Raw genomic sequence first — 19,429 nt, 5'->3', positions numbered from 1 at the left:
ATTCTCTGTCTGGCACTGTTTATGGTGGCACTCTAGTGGGCACATTTTGGGGGGGCACTGTCTGATTAGCACTGATTATAGAGGGGCTCTCTGTCTGGAACTGTTTATGGTGGCACTCTAGTGGGCACAACTTGGGGGGCACTGTCTGATTAGCACTGATTATTGAGGGACTCGCTATCTGGTACTATTTATGATGCCAGTCTCTAGTGGGCACATCTTGGGGGGGCACTGTCTGATTAGCCCTGATTATAGAGGGGCTCTCTGTCTGGCACTGTTTATGGTGGCACTCTCTAGTGGGCACATCTTGGGGTGGCACTGTCTGATTAGCACTGATTATAGAGGGGTTCTCTGGCACTGTTTATGGTGGCACTCTCTAGTGGGCACATCTTAGGGGGGTGCACTGTCTGATTAGCTCTGATTGTAGAGGGACCCTCTGCTTGGCGCTGTTTATGATAACACTATCTGTCTAGCACCTTTTCCGGGGCACTATCTATAGAAGGACTCTCTGAAGCATTTTCTGCCTATCACTGCTTATACTGGCACTGTGTAGTTGGCACTTATTATAGAGTGACTATTTGGTTTGCACTTTATATGGGGGCATGCTGACTGGCACTCTATATGGGGAAAAGTTCTGGTTGACACTATAGATGAACTCTGGTATTATTTATGAGCCATGCTGTATGGTTGACACTAAATATATAGGCATTCTCTGTCTGAACTGTTTATAGGGGCACTGTCTGGGTGAAACTGATAATAGACACACTCACTGCCGGTAGATTGGATGGCAATGTCATGGTCACTTCCTGTTAACAGGAAATGAATGGCATTGTAACAGAGGGGTGAAAGAGGGATCACTGGGCTGATGTACCGAGTTATCATTGGTATCTTCCCCCAAAATTGAGAACGGGAATCCAAAGTGGACAATCCCTTTAAGCAGTGAGATACAAGCAGTCCTATGACCTCTCTGTCACCCTAAAGTTAGTGTGATAAGTAATAAGAGATCGCTACTGATTTTTCACGTTAATTTCCCGGCTCTTGTGTGATGAAATCCTGATTCATGTTATATTGTTATAATTTTAATTGGAATTCACGCCCTGAATGATCAAGTCATCGACAGGTCTGTGCACGACGGCAGCTTCTGCAGGATATTAGATGAACACTAATAGGGGATGACTGTCACCCTGTTTTCACAGACCTCTGGACTGTTAATAAAGGGAGTCCCGCATTTCAGGACCCTCATCTATTAACCAGAGCAGAAAAGAACTACAAAGAGCCTCTCTCACTCTGGAGCACTGAGCATTGCACAGATAGCCCACTTATTTAGTTGGGCATAGTGTAATACTTTATCACACCTGTGGAGGCAATGAAGAGAAATTCAGTAGTTGTAGCTGGATTTATACATCAATCACAGCTGATCGCTGGAGATCACAGCAGCAAGACAACCTGTGAATTGCCAAAGACCTTTCTAAGAAATAGGAATTGTAAAAAGGAAAATACCCTTTAATGTAATTTCATAGGCATGGATTGGCTTCCTTATCTGAACAATATAAGCCAAGTGTAAAAGCACACATATGCATTAGATTAAATGTATTAACCAACATCGATATTGGCATTTTTTGTGCCATTTTAGCCCTTCTTAAACAAGGACAGCCCATTGATTTCAGTATGGACTGTGTAATACCTTACTTCTCCTCTAGGGGAGCTGCAAGGAAATCTGTGTAAATTGTAAATGAATTTCATGGTAAATCGATACTTCATTTTTTTCTAATAAATGCATTTATAGGGATTGTCATCTTTGGACACCCCCTACCCTTTTCCCCTATTAGAACGGATTGATCCCAGAATTCTGTTCTTATCTGACTGTTCAAAAATTGAAAGTACAGTATGAGTGGAACATGTCCAATCACTAATGTGTGTAACAACCCTCTAAATTATCTAATGACTGACCTGTGCCAGGAGAAGTAGTGACTGTTGTGCCTGGAAAATAAATAAAAAGAGAGAATTAATGGAGTATCTGATTTAAAACTCCATAGGGAATACTACAATAATTAAGAGGGATCCCCCATACAGAATCCTAATCTATTACCCAGTGTATGTATCAAAAAGCGGCTTTTACTCTGGAGGACCAGACAGGTTTGTGCATTGCACAGATAGCTCATTGATTTAAATAAGAATTATGCAATGCCTTAATACTCCTGTGGAGGTACTGCAGTTAAATTACACAATTTAGGTTACAGATGATGACTGTGGATAATCGTGGAAGAGATCCCTTTGATCAGTTTAGAATATACAGTATTTTAGCAGAAAAAGATTAAGGTAGAGAAGATCTTTACTGACAGAACCATAATAATCGAGACAAATCTTACGTAGATTTGTATGTAAATAGAAGTGTAGAAGAATTAATATTATCGTTGACCATTATTAGAAACTGATGATAAGGACTGACCTGTACCAGGAGAAGTAGTGACTGTTGTGCCTGGAAATAAATAAAGAGAAAAATGAATGGGTTTGTCTAGTTTATAAAATCCACGGGAATTCTGGAGATAATAAAGAGCGGCCCCTCATTCAGGATCCTCATCTATTTATATAATTGCCTTGTAATGTTTTCATTTCCTGTTTTGTCCAGATGTCACCGTATCCCAGAATTCCAAGCGGAGGAAGTTCACCGACCTCCATATTGGGACACCCAAGTGATGGGTGTCTCAATATAGAAACTGCTGCTGGTACCAACCTATTGTGTGGAACCACCAGCGGAACACCGTCGCACCACACACACACTCTATACTCCGTATGCACCACACACACACACACTCACACACACACACACAGCCTCTTGCGTGGTACCACCAGCGGAACTCCGTTGCACTGCACCTGCGCGAATTCTGCACAGGCGCAGTGAATCATTCAGCTGATCCTGGCAGCAGATGCGCGACGTGTCTACAGGCAGAGGAAGCCAGTCACATTAAAGGGGTTTTCCCACAGATGAAAGTTCAATCTTGAAATTGTCTGTGTCTGACCGTGTACAGAGCATACCACATCTCCTGGGCAGGGGAGGAAGCAAAAGAAAATACTGACATTACAGCAGGGGATCACAGAGGATTCATGTTGTGAGGTAAAATATTTCACTGACTGTTTTTAAACAATATTTTACCTCACAAAATGTATCCTCTGCGATCTGCTGTTGTAATGTTAGTATTGTCTTTTGCTTCCTCCCCTGCCCAGGAGCTGTGGTATGTTTTGTACACGGTCAGACACAGGGGTGAGAGAGACAGAGCACAGGGGGGAGACAGCTCAAACGGGACAGCACATGAGGGGAGAACACAGCACAGGAAGGAGAGAGACAGCAGACAAGGGGGATAGCACATGGGGTAGACAGGTCAAAGAAGAGAGCACAGACATGAGAAGTCAGGACATGGGGAAAGAGAGTGGATAGGTGGGTGAGAACATGGAGGGAAGAGATTCTCAAGGCTGCAAAGCCTGCCCCCATCGTGACATTACCGCCCTCCCAATGCGATAGCATCGGGCCTCCATATAGCTAATTAATAAGTGCCTTTTAGAGGATCGGGCACATCCGCTCATTACAAGGACAGCCCATTGATTTCAGTAAGAGCTGTGTAATGCCTTCTTCTGTGGGGGAGCTGCAAGGAAATCCATGCAAATTGTAAATTAATATCATGGTAAATCTATACTGCATTGTTTCCTAATAAATGCATTTATGAGGATAGTCATGTTTGGACACCCCTTACTCTTTTCCTTTATTAGAACTGATCGATCACACAGGTCCCAACACTCAGACCTCTGTTGTGAGCTGACAGTTCAAAACTGGACATCCACTTTAATAGAAAATATGAGAGGAATATGTCCAAAGACATCTGTGTGTAAATAACCCTAATTTATCTAACAACTGACCTGTACCTGGAGAAGTAGAGACTGTTGTGCCTGAAAAATGAACATAAGAACGAAATAATGGGGTGTCTCATTTAAAACTCCATAGGGCATACTGAGATATGTAACAAAGAGCAACTAAAAATTATGTAATGCCTTATTTCCCCTACGGGGGCACTGCAGTTGAATTAGAGAATTCAGATTACAGCTGATCGCTGTAATCAGTTTATTTGCTAGAAATTTTTGAATCTTATGCAGTATAGTAGGAGAATAGAGGTCTGGAAGAATTTAGTATTATTGCTGACTATTACGAGAAATTGATGGTAGATACTAACCTGTATTTGGTGAAGTAGAAACTGTTGTTCCTGGAAAATAAATAGAAGGAGAAAATGTATGGGAAATATAAAATCCACAGAAATTTTTGAGATAATAAACAAAGGTGCCTCATTCAGGATCCTCAGCTAGTAGTTAGAGCTTTTTAGAGGACTGGGACATCCAGTCATTACAAAGACATCTCATGGATTTCAATAAAAACTGTGTAATGCCTTATTTCTCCTCTGGAGGCACTGTAGGAAAATTTGACATTGCTTCTAGGTCCTCATAGGTGCTAGACCTGGTCTAGACCCAAGCGGCCGTACGTCACGTTATGGGGTTCTCGGAAATATACACGATGTACGGCTAGGATGTATAGTATCTCCATAATTCCTTATGGAATCATAGCTGACTCAACAAAGCAGTTTGGACTGCATGGAATCCACATGGCCAGCAAGCCTTTTGTTCTGCTCTGAGCTGACGCAAGGGGTGAGATCTGTCACTCATAGCCTTTCGCGCTTACCCCCCTGCTGAGCTAACTGCACACTGAAGGGGATTTTATAATCCTATGCCAGATAGGAAACAAACGATTGGAATGAAATTTTATCACCAATATTCTTCACACCACCCTTTTCCTCTATTCGAAAAGATCAATCACACAGGTCCCAACACTCAGTTAAAAATTGGACTTCCCCTTTAATAGGAAATATGAGTGGAATATGTCCACTGACTTTTGTGTTTAGATGGCCCGAAATTATCTAATGACTGACCTGTACCAGGAGAAGTAGAGACTGTTGTGCCTGGAAAATAAAGATAAGAAAGAATTAATGTTTTTTTAAACCACCACAGGGAATACTGAGATAATAAAGAGGTATCTCCCATTCAGAATAATCATCTATTAGACAGCATAACTAATTTTTTCACTTTGAAAAGGCCGGGCACATTTGTGCATTAAAAAGACAGATTTAAAAAAGAATTATGAAATCCCTTATTACCCCTGCGGGGGCAGTGCAGTTGTATTAGACAATATTAATTACAGCTGATTGCCGATGTTTCTTGTTATCAATTTATTGTCTAGAATTTGCATTAACAGAAAAAGAATAAGGTAGAGAAGATCTTTAATGACAGAACCAGAAGAATCTAAACAAATCTTACTCAGATTTGTATGAAAATAAAAGTGTAGAAGAACCTAATATTATCAGTGGTACAGTAAAGGGTGTTTTACTGGATGGGAGATACATTTCTCCCAGCAGATTAATGTTTGGCTGGGTTTTCCCTAAAGACAGGACCTGCGATGATGTCACGTGATCAGCCCATGTGATGTCTACCTCACTTGTGGGAGGGGCTAGGGGCTATGTAATGGAGGTTGGTGTTTGGCTCATGGTGAGTGTGTGTCTGGAAGTTACAGGAACTTGGCTGGACTTAGCCTGAACTTGTATACAGGATCCCCGTGCTGCAGGACTATAGCAGCAAGACTCTCAACAACCCTGGGAATGGCACCTGGTGGATGCCGTGGACCTGGCAGCCGCTTAGTTAAGCCTGTCCCGTGCAAGTGGTGAGTCTGGGACCAGTGGTTCTCCAAGCTGGAGTACATTTATGTTTTTCCCTTATTTTCTGTTAACCTGCTGTTTGCAACGTGACATTAAACCACTGAAATTGGACTTTAACGCCTGTGTGTTGCCTCGTTACTGCAGCCCTGCCATTACCTACCAGAGCGAATCCCTACATATCATTGACCATTACTAGAAATTAATGGTAAAGACTGACCTGTACCAGGAGAAGTAGTGACTGTTGTGCCTGGAAATAAATAAATAAAAGAGGAAAATGAATGAGTTTGTCTGGTTTATAAAATTCATAGGAAATCTGGAGATAATAAAGAGCGGCCCCTCATCCAGGATCCTCATTTATTACTTAGAGCATTCTAGAGGATCGGGCACATCCGCTCATTATAAGGACAGCCCATTGATTTCAGTAAAGACCATGTAATTCCTTACTTCTCCATTGGGGGAGCCGCAGGGAAATCCATGTAAATTAATTTAATGGTAAATCTATACTCCATTGATTCCTAATAAATGTATTTATGAGGATAGTCATGTTTGGACACCCCTTACTCTTTTCCTTCCTCAGATTTGTAGGAAAATAGAAGTGTAGAAAAAACAGTATCTTTGACCATTACTAGAAATTGATAGTAAGGACTGACCTGTACCAGGAGAAGTAGAGACTGTTGTGCCTGGAATTAAATAAAAGACGAAAATGAATGGGGTATCTACAGTAGTTATAAAATCCATAGGAAATCCAAAGATAATAAAGAGGGGTCCCTCATTCAGGATCCTGCTTTATTAGTTTAAGCTTTCTAGAGGACCGGGCACATCCGTTTATTACAGAGACAAATCATTGATTTCAATAATAGCTGTGTAATGCCTTACTTCTCCTGTGGGGGAGCTGCAGGGAAATTTGTGTAAAGCTGGAGTCACACATAGCGACTTACCAGCGATTCCGACAACGATATCAACATGTCAGGATCGCTGGTAAGTCGCTATGTGATCGCTGGTGAACTGTCAAACAGACAGCTCCACCAGCGATCAGCAAAGCGATGCCGAGCGCGCGGCATCGCTGTGTTCATTAGCGCTGATGCCACATCCCTGTAAAAAAATAGAATTAAAATAAAAAATATTGTCATTCTCACCTTCCGACGTCCCGCGCAGCCATCCTGCCTCTCTCCACGCTCCGGTCCCAGTAATCCTTTGCGAGAATGACCGCGAGAATGTCACGGTCTCGCAGCAGCGCGACGTCTCGCGGTCATTCGTGCAAAGGATCACTGGGACCAGGAGCGTAGAGAGAGGCGGGATGGCTGCGCGGGACGTCGGAAGGTGAGAATAACAATATTTTTTATTTTTTTTATTATTTTTTACTGCTGATCGCTGGTCTCCCGCCTGTCACACGCAGCGATGCGTGCTGGCCAGCGGGAGATCAGCAACAAAAAATATGTCCAGAGGTTTCTTGCAGCGATCCCGGCAGGGGAGCCGCTCGCTGATCGCTGTCACACATAGCAATCTCGCTGGTGAGATCGCTGTTGTGTCACAAAAGTTGTGACTCAGCAGCGATCTCGCTAGCGAGATTGCTATGTGTGTGTGACTCCCGCTTAAGTTGTAAAATGACTTTCACTGTTAATCTATACTCCATTGTTTTAATCATTATAATTTTTGGATAAATATATTTATAGGAATAATCAACTTTTGACACCCCCACCCTCTGTCATGAATTGACACTTTAAAGCTGAACAACCCATTTAATAGAAAATCTCAATTATGTGTATAAATAATCCTAATTTATCCAATGACTGACCTGTACCAGGAGAAGTAGAGACTGTTGTGCCTGGAAAATAAAGATAAGAGAATTAATGGGGCGTCTAGTTTACAACTCTGTAGGGAATACTGAAATCATAAAGAGGGATCCCCCATTCAGAATCCTCATCTATTGGCCAGAGAATGTAACAAAGGCGCCTTTTACTCCAGAGGATCAGGCACATTTGTGCATTACACAGACAGCCCACTGATTTCAATAACAATTGTGTAATGCCTTATTTCCCCTGTGGGGGCACTGAAGTTGAATTAGACATTTCAGATTACAGCTGATCGTTGGAGATCCTTGTGGATGGAGTTTATTTTCTAGAATTTTTTTTAATAAGATGGAAAACAACAGAACCAGAAGAATCCAGATGAATCTTAAGCAGATTTGTAGGATAATAGAGGTCTTGAAGAATTTATTAGTATCACTGACCATTACTAGAAATTGATAGTAAGGACTGACCTGTATTAGGAGAAGTAGAGACTGTTGTGCCTGGAAAATAAATAGGAGAAAATTCATTGGGTATAAGAAGTATATAAAATCCACAGGAAATCCGGATATTAATAAAGTGCGGTCCCTCATTCATTATCTTAATAAACTAGTTAGAGCATTATAGAGGACCGGACACATCCGTTCATTACAAAGGCAGCCCATTGATTTCAATAAGAGCTGTGTAATGCCTTACTTCTCCTGTGGGGGAGCTGTAGGGAAATCAGTGTAAATTGTAAATGATTAAATGGTAAATGTATACTCCATCATTATAGTGTTGTGATACATGCATTTATGGGGAGAGCCATCTTTGGAATCCCTACCATTTTCCTATGTTAGAACGGATTGATCACAATGCTCCCAACACTCAGACATCTGTCGTGAACTGACAGTTCAAACCTGGACATCCCCTTTAATGAAAAACTTGATTGGAATATGTCCAATGACTTATGTGAGTAAATAACCCTAATTTTTTCAATGACTGACCTGTACCAGGAGAAGTAGAGACTGTTGTGCCTGCAAAATAAAGATAGGAGAGAATTAATGGAGTTTCTGGATTTAAACGCCATAGGAAATACTGTGATAATTAAAGGGAACCTGTCATGAGTTTTATGAAATAGCAGCTAAAATTATCACCTTATTCAACGTCTGCTATGCATTCCCTAAATCCTTATAGAACCCCCTGACTCCCCTTGTATCCCCTTGTAACCTTTTTTAGTTTCTCCCGCACTGTATCACTGTATGGTAATCTTCTCAGTCCGGTCCGATGGATGTGGTTTCGGGCCTCTGCATCCCTCCTCCCGGCTTCTGCTCACCGTCCTCTTGACATGAATAACGATCCACATCGCCATGCAACATATTGCGCCTGCTCAGAAATATTGCGTTTTGCACCTGCACAGTATGCTTTGCCCAACTGCAGGCAAAGTCAAAAAGCAGAAGTGCGCATGCCCTTGTAAATGTAGTTGCGGTACATGAGCCGGAAGTACATGTGTCGGCACATGATACTTCTGTTTTTCGGCTATGCCCACAGTTAGACAGACAAAGCATACTGCGCAGGTGCAAAACACAATATTTCTGAGCAGGCACGTGATGTCGCACGGCGCAAGAGTCATCATCCATGAAGTAGAGCAACAGCCGATGGGAGGGATATAGATGTCTGAAACCACACCCAGCAGACCGGACTGAGAAGATTACCATACAGCGTGGGAGAAATTAAAAAGGTTTTTCGGGAGTATACAGTGGAAGTCAGGGGGTTATATAAGGATTTAGGGAATGCAGTGCAAACACTGAATAAGGTGATATTTTTAGCTACTGTGTCAGAAAACTGGCGACATGTTCCATTTACGAGGGATTCCCCATTTAGAATCCTCATCTATTAGCTGGGGAAAGTAATAAAGAGCACCTTTCACTCTGGAGGACCGGGCATGCACACCGCTCACTTATTTAGATAAGAATTATGTAATGCCTTATTACCCCTGTGGGGGCACTGCAGTTCAGTTAGACAATTCAGTATACAGCTGATGGCTGAGGATTCTTGTGGATTGATCCAGGGCCGGCTGTAGGTTTTCATGGGCCCCGGGCGAAAGAGTCTCAGTGGGCCCCTTAACACATACCACGATTCATGATGCACAGGTACGGTAGAGAAATATTGGTATAGTACCAAGCCAAATATTTCAATTCTTACATTACATGAGTGACATCTATTGTAAATTCTACAATATATCAGAAACCGGCGAATCCTCAAAGCGCACAGTATGTGATGTGGGGGGATTCAAAAATTTTCATTTTAGACCAGCCAGTATAATCCTCCATACAGTTTTATGGGCACCACATAGTCCTCCATACGGTATAATGAGCCCCATATATTGCTCCATACAGTATAATGAGCATCATATATTGTTTATACAGAATAATGGACCCCATATAAAATAATGAATCCCATATAAGGCTGCATATAGAATAATGGACTCCATATAATACCCCATTCAAGACGGGCCCCATATATTGCTCTATGCATAAAAAATGAAGCTAGGCCTTGTCAGCGCTGTATAATGCGCACATAGATGTGCCTCATATTCGGACAGAGCAGACACAGCAGCTTGGGCTGTGGGAGCCGGCAATAATGGAGATGAGGCGCAGGGCTTCTTGTCAGTGCAGCATGATGTGTAGTAGTTGTGTTAGGCGTCGGATTTCTGAGACTGCACAACAGGAATCCAGAGCCGTACATCCAGCGGTCTCCCATTCCCCTCCGACCGCTCAGGGACCTGCACAGCAATCTCGGCGATCCAGGCATCCTGCTCAGACCCGCTCAGGGAACCGCTCAGGGAACCGCTCCAGAGGCTAAGTCCTCTCGCCGTACTACTGGGCATGCCCGCAAGACGACCTCTCAGTGGAGATCGGGGGTCACATGCTCAGGTCCTGCTTCGGATCTGATTGGCCCTTCTCAGAGGACTAGAAGGTCCCGGAAGCGCATGGCTATAAAAAGCCCGCATGGCGGCTCGGCCATGCGCTAGTGTAGACTATACACGCTATGTATGAATGGTGATGGATGCATGTGTCTGGTGACTGACTCATTTGAAACCCCTACCCTCTGATATTACGAATGTGGACAGAGTGTTTGTATTAGTCAGCTCCAGGTAGTGGCAAGCTATGCGCCACTGTGCTCACCGCACCTTATGCTAGCGTCCGACGGTGTCCAGTTTCCCGGCTCTGTCGTTTAGCGGCGGTAGTTACCGCCGCGCTGCAGTCAGCAGCACCTATTGGCGTTCGCCGCTGCGATGCCACACGCCGGCTGCCCCTGTGAAGTTAACAGGCCCAGCGTCTACGCCTTATTTACATTAGGGCGTCTGTGTCTTAAACAGAGTCTGCCCTAAGCACCTTGGGTGACGTTAACCCGAGCGCAGTACTCCGCCACCTAGCGAGTCTGCCATTACCCAGCAGCGGTCCTTACATCTACCGCCCGGTGGACCCCGGGCGGCGAACACACTTCCTATTATTTATATTTGGTGCGTTCCGCCATCCCTAACAAGTTGTTGTCAGGAGCAGTGCGCCTGCGCAGTCCGGGCGCAGCCTCCGCTCCTCTCCAGTGAGCGCCGTGCGGGCTGCTGGCAGCTGCAGAGGGACCAGTTGTTGGATTTAGCCGGAGCCGCAGCTGTGAGGGGCACTTCTGCCTCCTTCTGCACCTTAATGCCCCCATCCCCGGCTGCCCTCTTCGCCAGCTCCCATCCTGCTACTAGCACCTAGCCCTCTTCCCACCCCGTCCTCCATATAACAAGGAAGTGATGGGCAGGGTGGGAGCGCTGCAAGGATGGGCCCACCCCATGGGACCCCTATACTTCACGGTGCAAGGAGGACGAGGGGGGACCCCTATACAACATGGTGCAAGGGGGAGGATGGGAACCCCTATATATCACCTATATATCACAGTGCAAGGGGCAGGAGGGGGACCCCTATATATCACAGTGCAAGGGGTAGGAGGGGGACCCCTATATATCACAGTGCAAGGGGCAGGAGAGGGACCCCTATAAACCAGAGTACGAAGGGAGTAGAAGGCCCCCTACATACCATAGTGCAGGAGAGGGGTAGGAGGACCCCGATACACCACAATATTAGGTAAGGAAAAGGACCCCTATGTATAACTACATAGCACAGTATGGGGGGAGGGAGAGTACCTCTATACGCTAAAGTACAGGGGGAGGGAGAGAACCCCTATTTACCACAGTACGGGGGGAGGGAGAGGACCTCTATTATAGAGGTCCTCTCCCTCCCCCCGTACTGTGGTATATAGGGAGTACTCCTCCTCCCCCCCGTACTGTGATATATAGAGGTCCTCTCCCTCCCCCTGTAATGTGGTATATAGAGGCTCTATATACCACATTACTTGGGGAGGGAGAGGACCTCTATATACTAAAGTACAGGGGGAGGAGGAGGACCCCTATATAACAGTAGAGAAGGCACAGGACCGGGCAGTCTCCGGTGCAGGCCGCTCACCTGGGCTTCCCGCGGCGCTTGGTGACGTGAAGGGTTCGGGGTGCAGCATGAGCGGAGGCTGCAGGAGGCCGCGCTGCTCCTGGCTCAGCGTCCGCATCCTGGGTCCGGGGTCCCGGCTGTACTGTTACTAGACCCGGGAGAGGGGAGAAGTCCGAAAAGCAAAGGCAGTGGCCATATCCTCCCAGCCCCGCACACTGACGGCGAGAGGAGCCGTGCCACTGCCTCTCCCCACCCCATCCTCCATACAACAAGGAAGTGATGGGCTGGGTGGGGGGGAGCGCCGGAAGGATGGGCCCGCTCCAAGGATTCAGAGGAAAATGAATACGGGGCTGCGGCGCGCTGTAGGAGACAGCGTGAGTGGGCCCCCTCATCTCGCCAGGGCCCCAGCACTTGCCCCCGGTACACCGGGTGCTGACGCCGGCCCTGGATTCATCCCTTTGGTGAGTTTATTGTGTATGATTTTTTACATATAAAAAGATTAAGATAAAGATATTTTCTGGGGCAATTCTGGGGATCTCGGAAATAAACACGATGTACGACTAAGACGTATAGTATCTCCATAACTCCTTATGGAATCATATCTGACTCAACAAAGCAGTTTCGACTGCATCGTATCCACATGGCCAGCAAGCCTTTTGTTCTGCTCTGAGCTGAATCAAGGTGTGAGATCTGTCACTCATAGAATTTGGTGCTTACCCCCCTGCTGAGCTAGCTGCACACTGAAGGAGATTTTATAATCCCATGCCAGATAGGAAACAAATGATTGACATCAAATTTTATCTACAATATTCTTTACACCACCCTTTTCCTCTATTCGAAAACATTAATCACACAGGTCCCAACATTCAGACCTCTGTTGTGAGCTGACAGTTAAAAAATGGACTTCCCAAATAATAGAAAATATGAGTGGAGTATGTCCAATGACTTCAGTGTTTAGATAACCTGACATGATCTAATGACTGACCTGCACCAGGAGAAGTAGAGATTGTTGTGCCTGGAAAATAAATGGGAGAAAATTAATTGAGTATATGAAGTATATAAAATCCACAGGAAATCCAGATTAATAAAGAGCGATCCCTCATTCATTATCCTAGTTTATTACTTAGAGCATTATAGAGGACCGAGCACTTCCGTTCATTACAGAGACAGGCCATTGATTTCAATAAGAGCTGTGTAATGCCTTACTTGTCCTGTGGGGGAGCTGTAGGGAAATCAGTGTAAATTGTAAATGATTAAATGGAAAATGTATACTCCATCATACTGAGTCTAAGAACACGTGGGTGTTCGAAACGCGTTCAGTTGCTTACAGGCACTCTTTTTCCCGGTATATCCGGTAATAGCATGTTCCACGGCCTTTTTCGCACAAAATACTCTTTTTTATACATGAAACCAAATAAAGAAAATTGATTTTATTCCTTGGAGCTGGATTCTTCCTTTTTCTTCTAATACTCCATCATTATAGTTTTGTGAAACATGCATTTATGGGGATAGCCATCTTTGGACACCCCTTACTCTCTTCCTATGTTAGAACGAATCAATCACAATGCTCCCAACACTCAGACATCTGTCGTGAGCTGACAGTTCAAAACTCGACATCCCCTTTAATAGAAAACTAGAGTGGAATATGTCCAATGACTTATGTGAGTAAATAACCCTAATTTGTGCAATGACTGACCTGTACCAGGAGGAGAAGTGGAGACTGTTGTGCCTGCAAAATAAATATAGGAGAGAATTAATGGGGTGTCTGGTTTAAAACTCTAGAGTTAATACTGGGATAGTAAAGAGGGATACCCCATTCAGAATGCTCATCTATTAGCTGGAGAATGTGACAAAAGGCACCTTTTACTCTGGAGGACTGGGAATGTTTGTGCGTTACACACACAGCCCACTTATTTAACCCCTCTCCGACATTGGGTGTCATAGTACGCCAATGTCGGACTCCCCCTGTTTTATGCGGTCTCCAGCACTGAGCCCGCACTTTTCCAGGCACGTGTCAGATGATCTATACAGCTGACATGTGCCAGAAACAGCCGAGGGTGGAATCGTCAAAAAACAACAGAACCAGAAGACTCTAGATGAATCGTATTCAGATTTATAAGAAGATAGAGGTCTGGAAGAATTTCTAAAGGTACTGTCACACTAAGCGATATCGCTAGCAATATCGCTATAACTTGTGACGTTATAGCGATATTGCTAGCGATATCGCTGTGTGTGATACTTACCTACAACCCGCTCCCCCGCTGGTTATCGCTGATCGCGCGAGAACGTCCTGGACTGTTTCTCGTCGTCAGCTTCCTGCGGCGCTTCCTGCTGTGACGACGAGCGACGCGTGGAGCCGGGCGGGAGGACGCAGGATCGCCTGGTGTGACAGGTAAGTAGCGACCCCCGTCCCCAGCGATGTCGCTAGTGAGATCTGCCTGTGTGGCAGCTCACTAGCGACCACTTAGCGATGTACCAGCGATCCTGACCGAGTCATATCGCTGGTACATCGCTAAGTGTGACAGTACCTTTAGTATCACTGACCATTACTAGAAAATGATAGTAAGGACTGACCTGTATTTGGTGAAGTAGAAACTGTTGTGCCTAGAAAATAAATAAAAAAGAGAAAATGAATGGGGTATATAAAATCCATAGGAAAGCCAGAGATAATAACCAGTGGTCTTTCATTCAGGATCCTAAGGTATTAGTTAGTGCATTCTAGAGGACCAGGCACATCCGTTTATTACAGACACAACCTATTGATATCAACAATAGCTGTGTAATGCCTCCCTTCCGCTAGGGGACCTTTTGTGATGAAGAGAGAGGATTCAAAGTGATCTAAACAAACTGGAACTGTGGGCAGCAACTAGCAGAATGGGTTTTAACAGTAAGAAAAGCAAAGTCCGACATGTGGGCATAAAAAATGAAAAAAGCATATACAGAAAGGGAGGAATAGAACTAAGCAACAGCACATGTGAAAAAGACTTGGGTATACTAATAGATCACGGACTGAACATGAGTCAACAGTGTGATGCAGCAGCAAAAAAGGTAAACATAGTTCTGGGTTGCGTTAACAGAAGCATAGCGTCTAGATCACATGAAGTAATTATCCCCCTCTATTCCTCTTTGGTCAGACCTCATCTGGAATACTGTGTCCAGTTCTGGGCACTATATTTTAAAAAAGACATGAACAAACTGGAGCAAGTATGGGCATAGCTATATTTGGACACCTCCACTTGTGAAGGATGACATCAGAGAGATCCCACAGAATCTCTCCTGCCACCACATGTGACAAACCCACACATCGCCACCTCACTGGACGTCAGTATTACTTCAGCCAGATCACATGGTCTCCTCACTTGCACCAATGAGATGTACTACAACGCTTTGGGACACGCAGGGTCAGCTTGATGCAGTTTTACACATACACCCCATCTCCACACGGGTCCAGGTAGGCATGGGGAGTGAGATGATGTGGCCCACACAGCCATTGATGTGGCACCACACTTGCTCAGAATCCTGACTGGCTGAGAGGCCCCTTTTCACTAGCAACAGTGAAACAGAATGCTGCCAGCCCAGTAGGACTGCCACCAGTTCCTCGTTAGATGTAAGCACAGTTGGTTAATGGGATTATATTTGGCCAGAGACCAACCTCAGTAGCATGGGAAGTTAAACTGAGAAATGGATGTATGGATTAGTGGATCGAGATAAAAGAGCAGCCCAAGGTTAAATTATATATTTAATTGCTTTAAGGGCACATTAGACAATGCATTATATACGCAATGGTTACACATATACAATGGTCAGATATGCAAAAATAGATAGTGGTAGGACAAAATATATAAGGAGAATATATAACAATTACCAGGTGAAGTTAGATCATGGGTGCGCTAGGCCACAGGAAGCATGGGCTGCCAGCTGTGTCCTTGGTCCCTTCTCAGCACGTTACTCGACGTGGTTCCCACTTCCGAAGTGGATCGCATGCATAACAAAGAGAGGGACCACATGGCCGTAAACTAGCCTTTATCCTCTTTGGGTCATTCCCCTCCTGCCTTCTGGTCTGATCCTAAATCCCCTCCCCTTGCAGCTGCAAACTGCAAAACTTTTGAAAGATCATAGCTCCTTTCTGGATGGTGATAGGGCGGCGATTCTGGCACCAATAGATCCAGCTGGGGCCCTTGCTATGTGTTAAGACCAAACACAGCTTTGCTATCTGGTTTCTACTGGCTGTTCTATGTAAATTCATACCCCTAGGTGCTAGAACTGGTCTAGACCCAGGGGGCCGTAAGCCATGTTCTGAAGATCTCATAAATATACACAATGTATGGCTAGGATGTATAGTATCTCGATAACTCATTATGGAAGCATAGCTGACTCAACAAAGCAGTTTGGACTGCATGGAATCCACATGGCCAGCAAGCCTTTTGTTCTGCTCTGAGCTGACTCAAGGTGTAAGATCTATCACTCATAGCCTTTGGGGCTTACCCCCCCGCTGAGCTAGCTGCACACTGAAAGGTGTTTTATAATCCCATGCCGGATAGGAAACAAATGATTGGTATGAAATGTTATCACCAATATTTTTCACATCACCCTTTTCAACTATTCGAAAAGATCGATCACACAGGTCCCAACACTCAGACCTCTGTCGTGAGCTGAGAGTTAAAAACTGGACTTCCCAATTAATAGAAAATATGAGTGGAATATGTTCAATGACTTTTGTGTCTAGATAACCCAAAATTATCTAATGACTGACCTGTACCAGGAGAAGTAGAGACTGTTGTGCCTGGAAAATAAAGATAAGAGAATTATTGGTGTGCCTTTTTTAAACCACCATAGGGAATACTGCGATAATAAAGAGGAATCCCCCATTCAGAATGATCAATTATTAGACAGAAAATGTACCAAAGAGCGTGTTTCACTCTGGAGAACTGGGCACATTTGTCCATTACACAGACAGCCCATTGATTTAAAAAATAATTATGCAATGCCTTAATACCCCTGTGGGGGGCACTGCAGTTGAATTACACAATTCAGATTACAGCTGATTGCCGTGCATTCTTGTTATCAATTTACTGCCTATAATTTGTTTTAACAGAAAAAGATTAAGACTATGTGCTCACGATTTGGAGTTGCTGCTGGTTTGACGCTGGGTACTTAGGCAGCATCAGACCTGCAGTGGCCAGATGTTACAGCATAGAAAATGGGATTTCAAGAAGTCAAGCCACAGAGACAGACATGCGGCGCGTCTTTCCAGACCACAGCACGTCAATTTCTCTTGCTGAGTCACTAGTCTCCACAAGAGAAATATTACCTATAGAATGTATTGGACGTGGTGATTCCGCACGGTTCAGTGAGCACATGCGGATTCACCTGCGTTCAATAGACGGCAGTGTTTTAGATGCAGCAAACATACGCTGTGTCCAAAGTGCCGCTACTTCCGGATCGTGGGCACCCGGCCTAAGATAGAGACGATCTTTAATGACAGAACCAGAAGAATCCAGACAAATCTTACTCAGATTTGTAGGAAAATAGAAGTGCAGAAGATTGTCTCATTGACCATTACTAGAAATTGATTTTAAAGACTGACCTGTACCAGGAGAAGTAGTGATTGTTGTGCCTGGAAATAAATAAATAAAAGAAGATTAATGGGGTATCTACAGTAGTTTCTAAAATCCACAGCAAATCTGGAGAAAATAAAGAGGGGTCCCTCATTTAGGATCCTGATTTATTAGTTTAAGCATTCTAGAGGACCTGGCACATCTGTCCATTACAAAGACAACTCATTGATTTCAGTAAGGACTATGCAATTCCTTACTTCTCCTGTGGGGGAGCTGCAGGGAAACTTGTGGACATTGTAAAACGAATTTCACGGTAAATCTACACTCCATTGCTTTAATTATTTTAGTCTTTTAATAAATGCATTTATGGGAATAGTCATTTTTGGACACCCCCACCACATTCCCCTGTTTGAATGGATCAATCACATAAGTCCCAACACTCAGACCTCTGTCGTGAGCTGACACTTCAAAGCTGAACATCCCATTTAATAGAAAATATGGATAATTTAGGATCCTGATATATTAGTTTAAGCACATCCGTTAATTACAAAGACAACTCATTGATTTCTGTAAGGACTATGTAATGCCTTACTTCTCCTGTGGGGGAGCTGCAGGGAAATTTGTGTAAATTGTAAAACGAATTTCACTGTAAATCTATACTCCATTGCTTTAATCATTTTAGTTTTTTAATAAATGCATATCTGGGAATAGTCATTTTTAGACACCCCCACCACAGGAGATAAGGCAAGGGTGGCGGCCCTGGCATCTTCACCTTCAGAAGTATCCTGGAGAATAGGGCGAGCTAGGGCACCCCCTAGTAGTAGGAACAGGGAAAGAACCCCTGGTCCCCAACAGCTGACTCGTGATACCGGGTGATGTTAAATCATGGGTGCGCTGGGATACAGGGGGCATGGGCTGCCAGCTGTCTCCTTGGTCCCTTCTCAGAACGTTACTCGACACGGTTCCTACTTCCAAAGTGGACTGCATGCATAACAGAGAGAGGGACCACATAACCATAAACCATCCTTTATCCCCTTTGGGTCACTCCCCTACTGCCATCTGGTCTGAACCTAAATCCCTTCCCCTTGCCTTTGCAGCTGCAAACTCCAAAACCTATTAAAGATCATTACTCCTTTTTGGACAGTGATAGGTCGGCAGTTCTGGTGTCATTAGATCCAGCCAAGGCCCTGTTACATGTTAAGACCAAACACAGGTTTGCTATCTTGTTTCAACTGGCTGTTCTATGTAGTTCCATACTAGAAGTGGTCTAGACCCAGGCGGCCATACGCCATGTTCTGGGGATCTCGGAAATAAACACGATGTGCGACTAGGACGTATAGATAGTATCTCCATAACTCCTTATGCAATCATAGCTGACTCAACAAAGCAGTTTTGACTGCATGGTATCCACATGGCCAGCAAAGCCTTTTGTTCTGCTCTGAGCTGAATCAAGGTGTGAGATCTGTCACTCATAGAATTTGGTGCTTACCCCCCTGCTGAGCTAGCTGCACACTGATGGAGATTTTATAATCCCATGCCAGATAGGAAACAAATGATTGACATCAAATTTTATCTACAATATTCTTTACACCACCCTTTTCCTCTATTCGAAAACATCAATCACACAGGTCCCAACTTTCAGACCTCTGTTGTGAGCTGACAGTTAAAAAATGGACTTCCCAAATAATAGAAAATATGAGTGGAGTATGTCCAATGACTTCAGTGTTTAGATAACCTGAAATGATCTAATGACTGACCTGTACCAGGAGAAGTAGAGATTGTTGTGCCTGGAAATAAACAGAAGAAGATTAATGGGTTTCTACAGAAGTTTATAAAATCCACAGAAAATCCAAAGGTAATAAAAAGCG

General features: G+C 44.2%; 1 protein-coding gene across 50 annotated transcripts in view; it reads right to left on the bottom strand.

The window, feature by feature from the left end:
* Positions 1-19,429, bottom strand: part of LOC141051825 (uncharacterized) — a 91,254-nt gene that overhangs the window by 16,866 nt on the left and 54,959 nt on the right. For 28 of the 50 annotated variants that reach the window (XM_073548856.1, XM_073548857.1, XM_073548860.1 and 25 more), the window contains 16 exons: positions 19,319-19,348; positions 17,591-17,620; positions 16,757-16,786; positions 14,578-14,607; positions 13,700-13,732; positions 12,989-13,018; positions 8,521-8,550; positions 8,008-8,037; positions 7,543-7,572; positions 6,398-6,427; positions 5,965-5,994; positions 4,968-4,997; positions 4,221-4,250; positions 3,910-3,939; positions 2,447-2,476; positions 1,948-1,977 (listed from right to left, as the gene is read on the bottom strand). In XM_073548856.1, the coding sequence (XP_073404957.1) occupies positions 1,948-1,977; positions 2,447-2,476; positions 3,910-3,939; positions 4,221-4,250; positions 4,968-4,997; positions 5,965-5,994; positions 6,398-6,427; positions 7,543-7,572; positions 8,008-8,037; positions 8,521-8,550; positions 12,989-13,018; positions 13,700-13,732; positions 14,578-14,607; positions 16,757-16,786; positions 17,591-17,620; positions 19,319-19,348 (483 nt within the window). The remainder of the gene's footprint in view (positions 1-1,947; positions 1,978-2,446; positions 2,477-3,909; positions 3,940-4,220; positions 4,251-4,967; positions 4,998-5,964; positions 5,995-6,397; positions 6,428-7,542; positions 7,573-8,007; positions 8,038-8,520; positions 8,551-12,988; positions 13,019-13,699; positions 13,733-14,577; positions 14,608-16,756; positions 16,787-17,590; positions 17,621-19,318; positions 19,349-19,429) is intronic. The other 22 variants (XM_073548866.1, XM_073548898.1, XM_073548899.1 and 19 more) reach the window with 19 other exon arrangements.

The sequence above is a fragment of the Dendrobates tinctorius genome, unplaced genomic scaffold, assembly GCF_039654945.1.
Source record: "Dendrobates tinctorius isolate UK_male_01 unplaced genomic scaffold, ASM3965494v1 ptg000158l, whole genome shotgun sequence".
NCBI classification, from domain to species: domain Eukaryota; kingdom Metazoa; phylum Chordata; class Amphibia; order Anura; family Dendrobatidae; genus Dendrobates; species Dendrobates tinctorius.
Note: the sequence above shows the minus strand (reverse complement) of the source record. Positions and strands in the feature narration are given on the sequence as shown.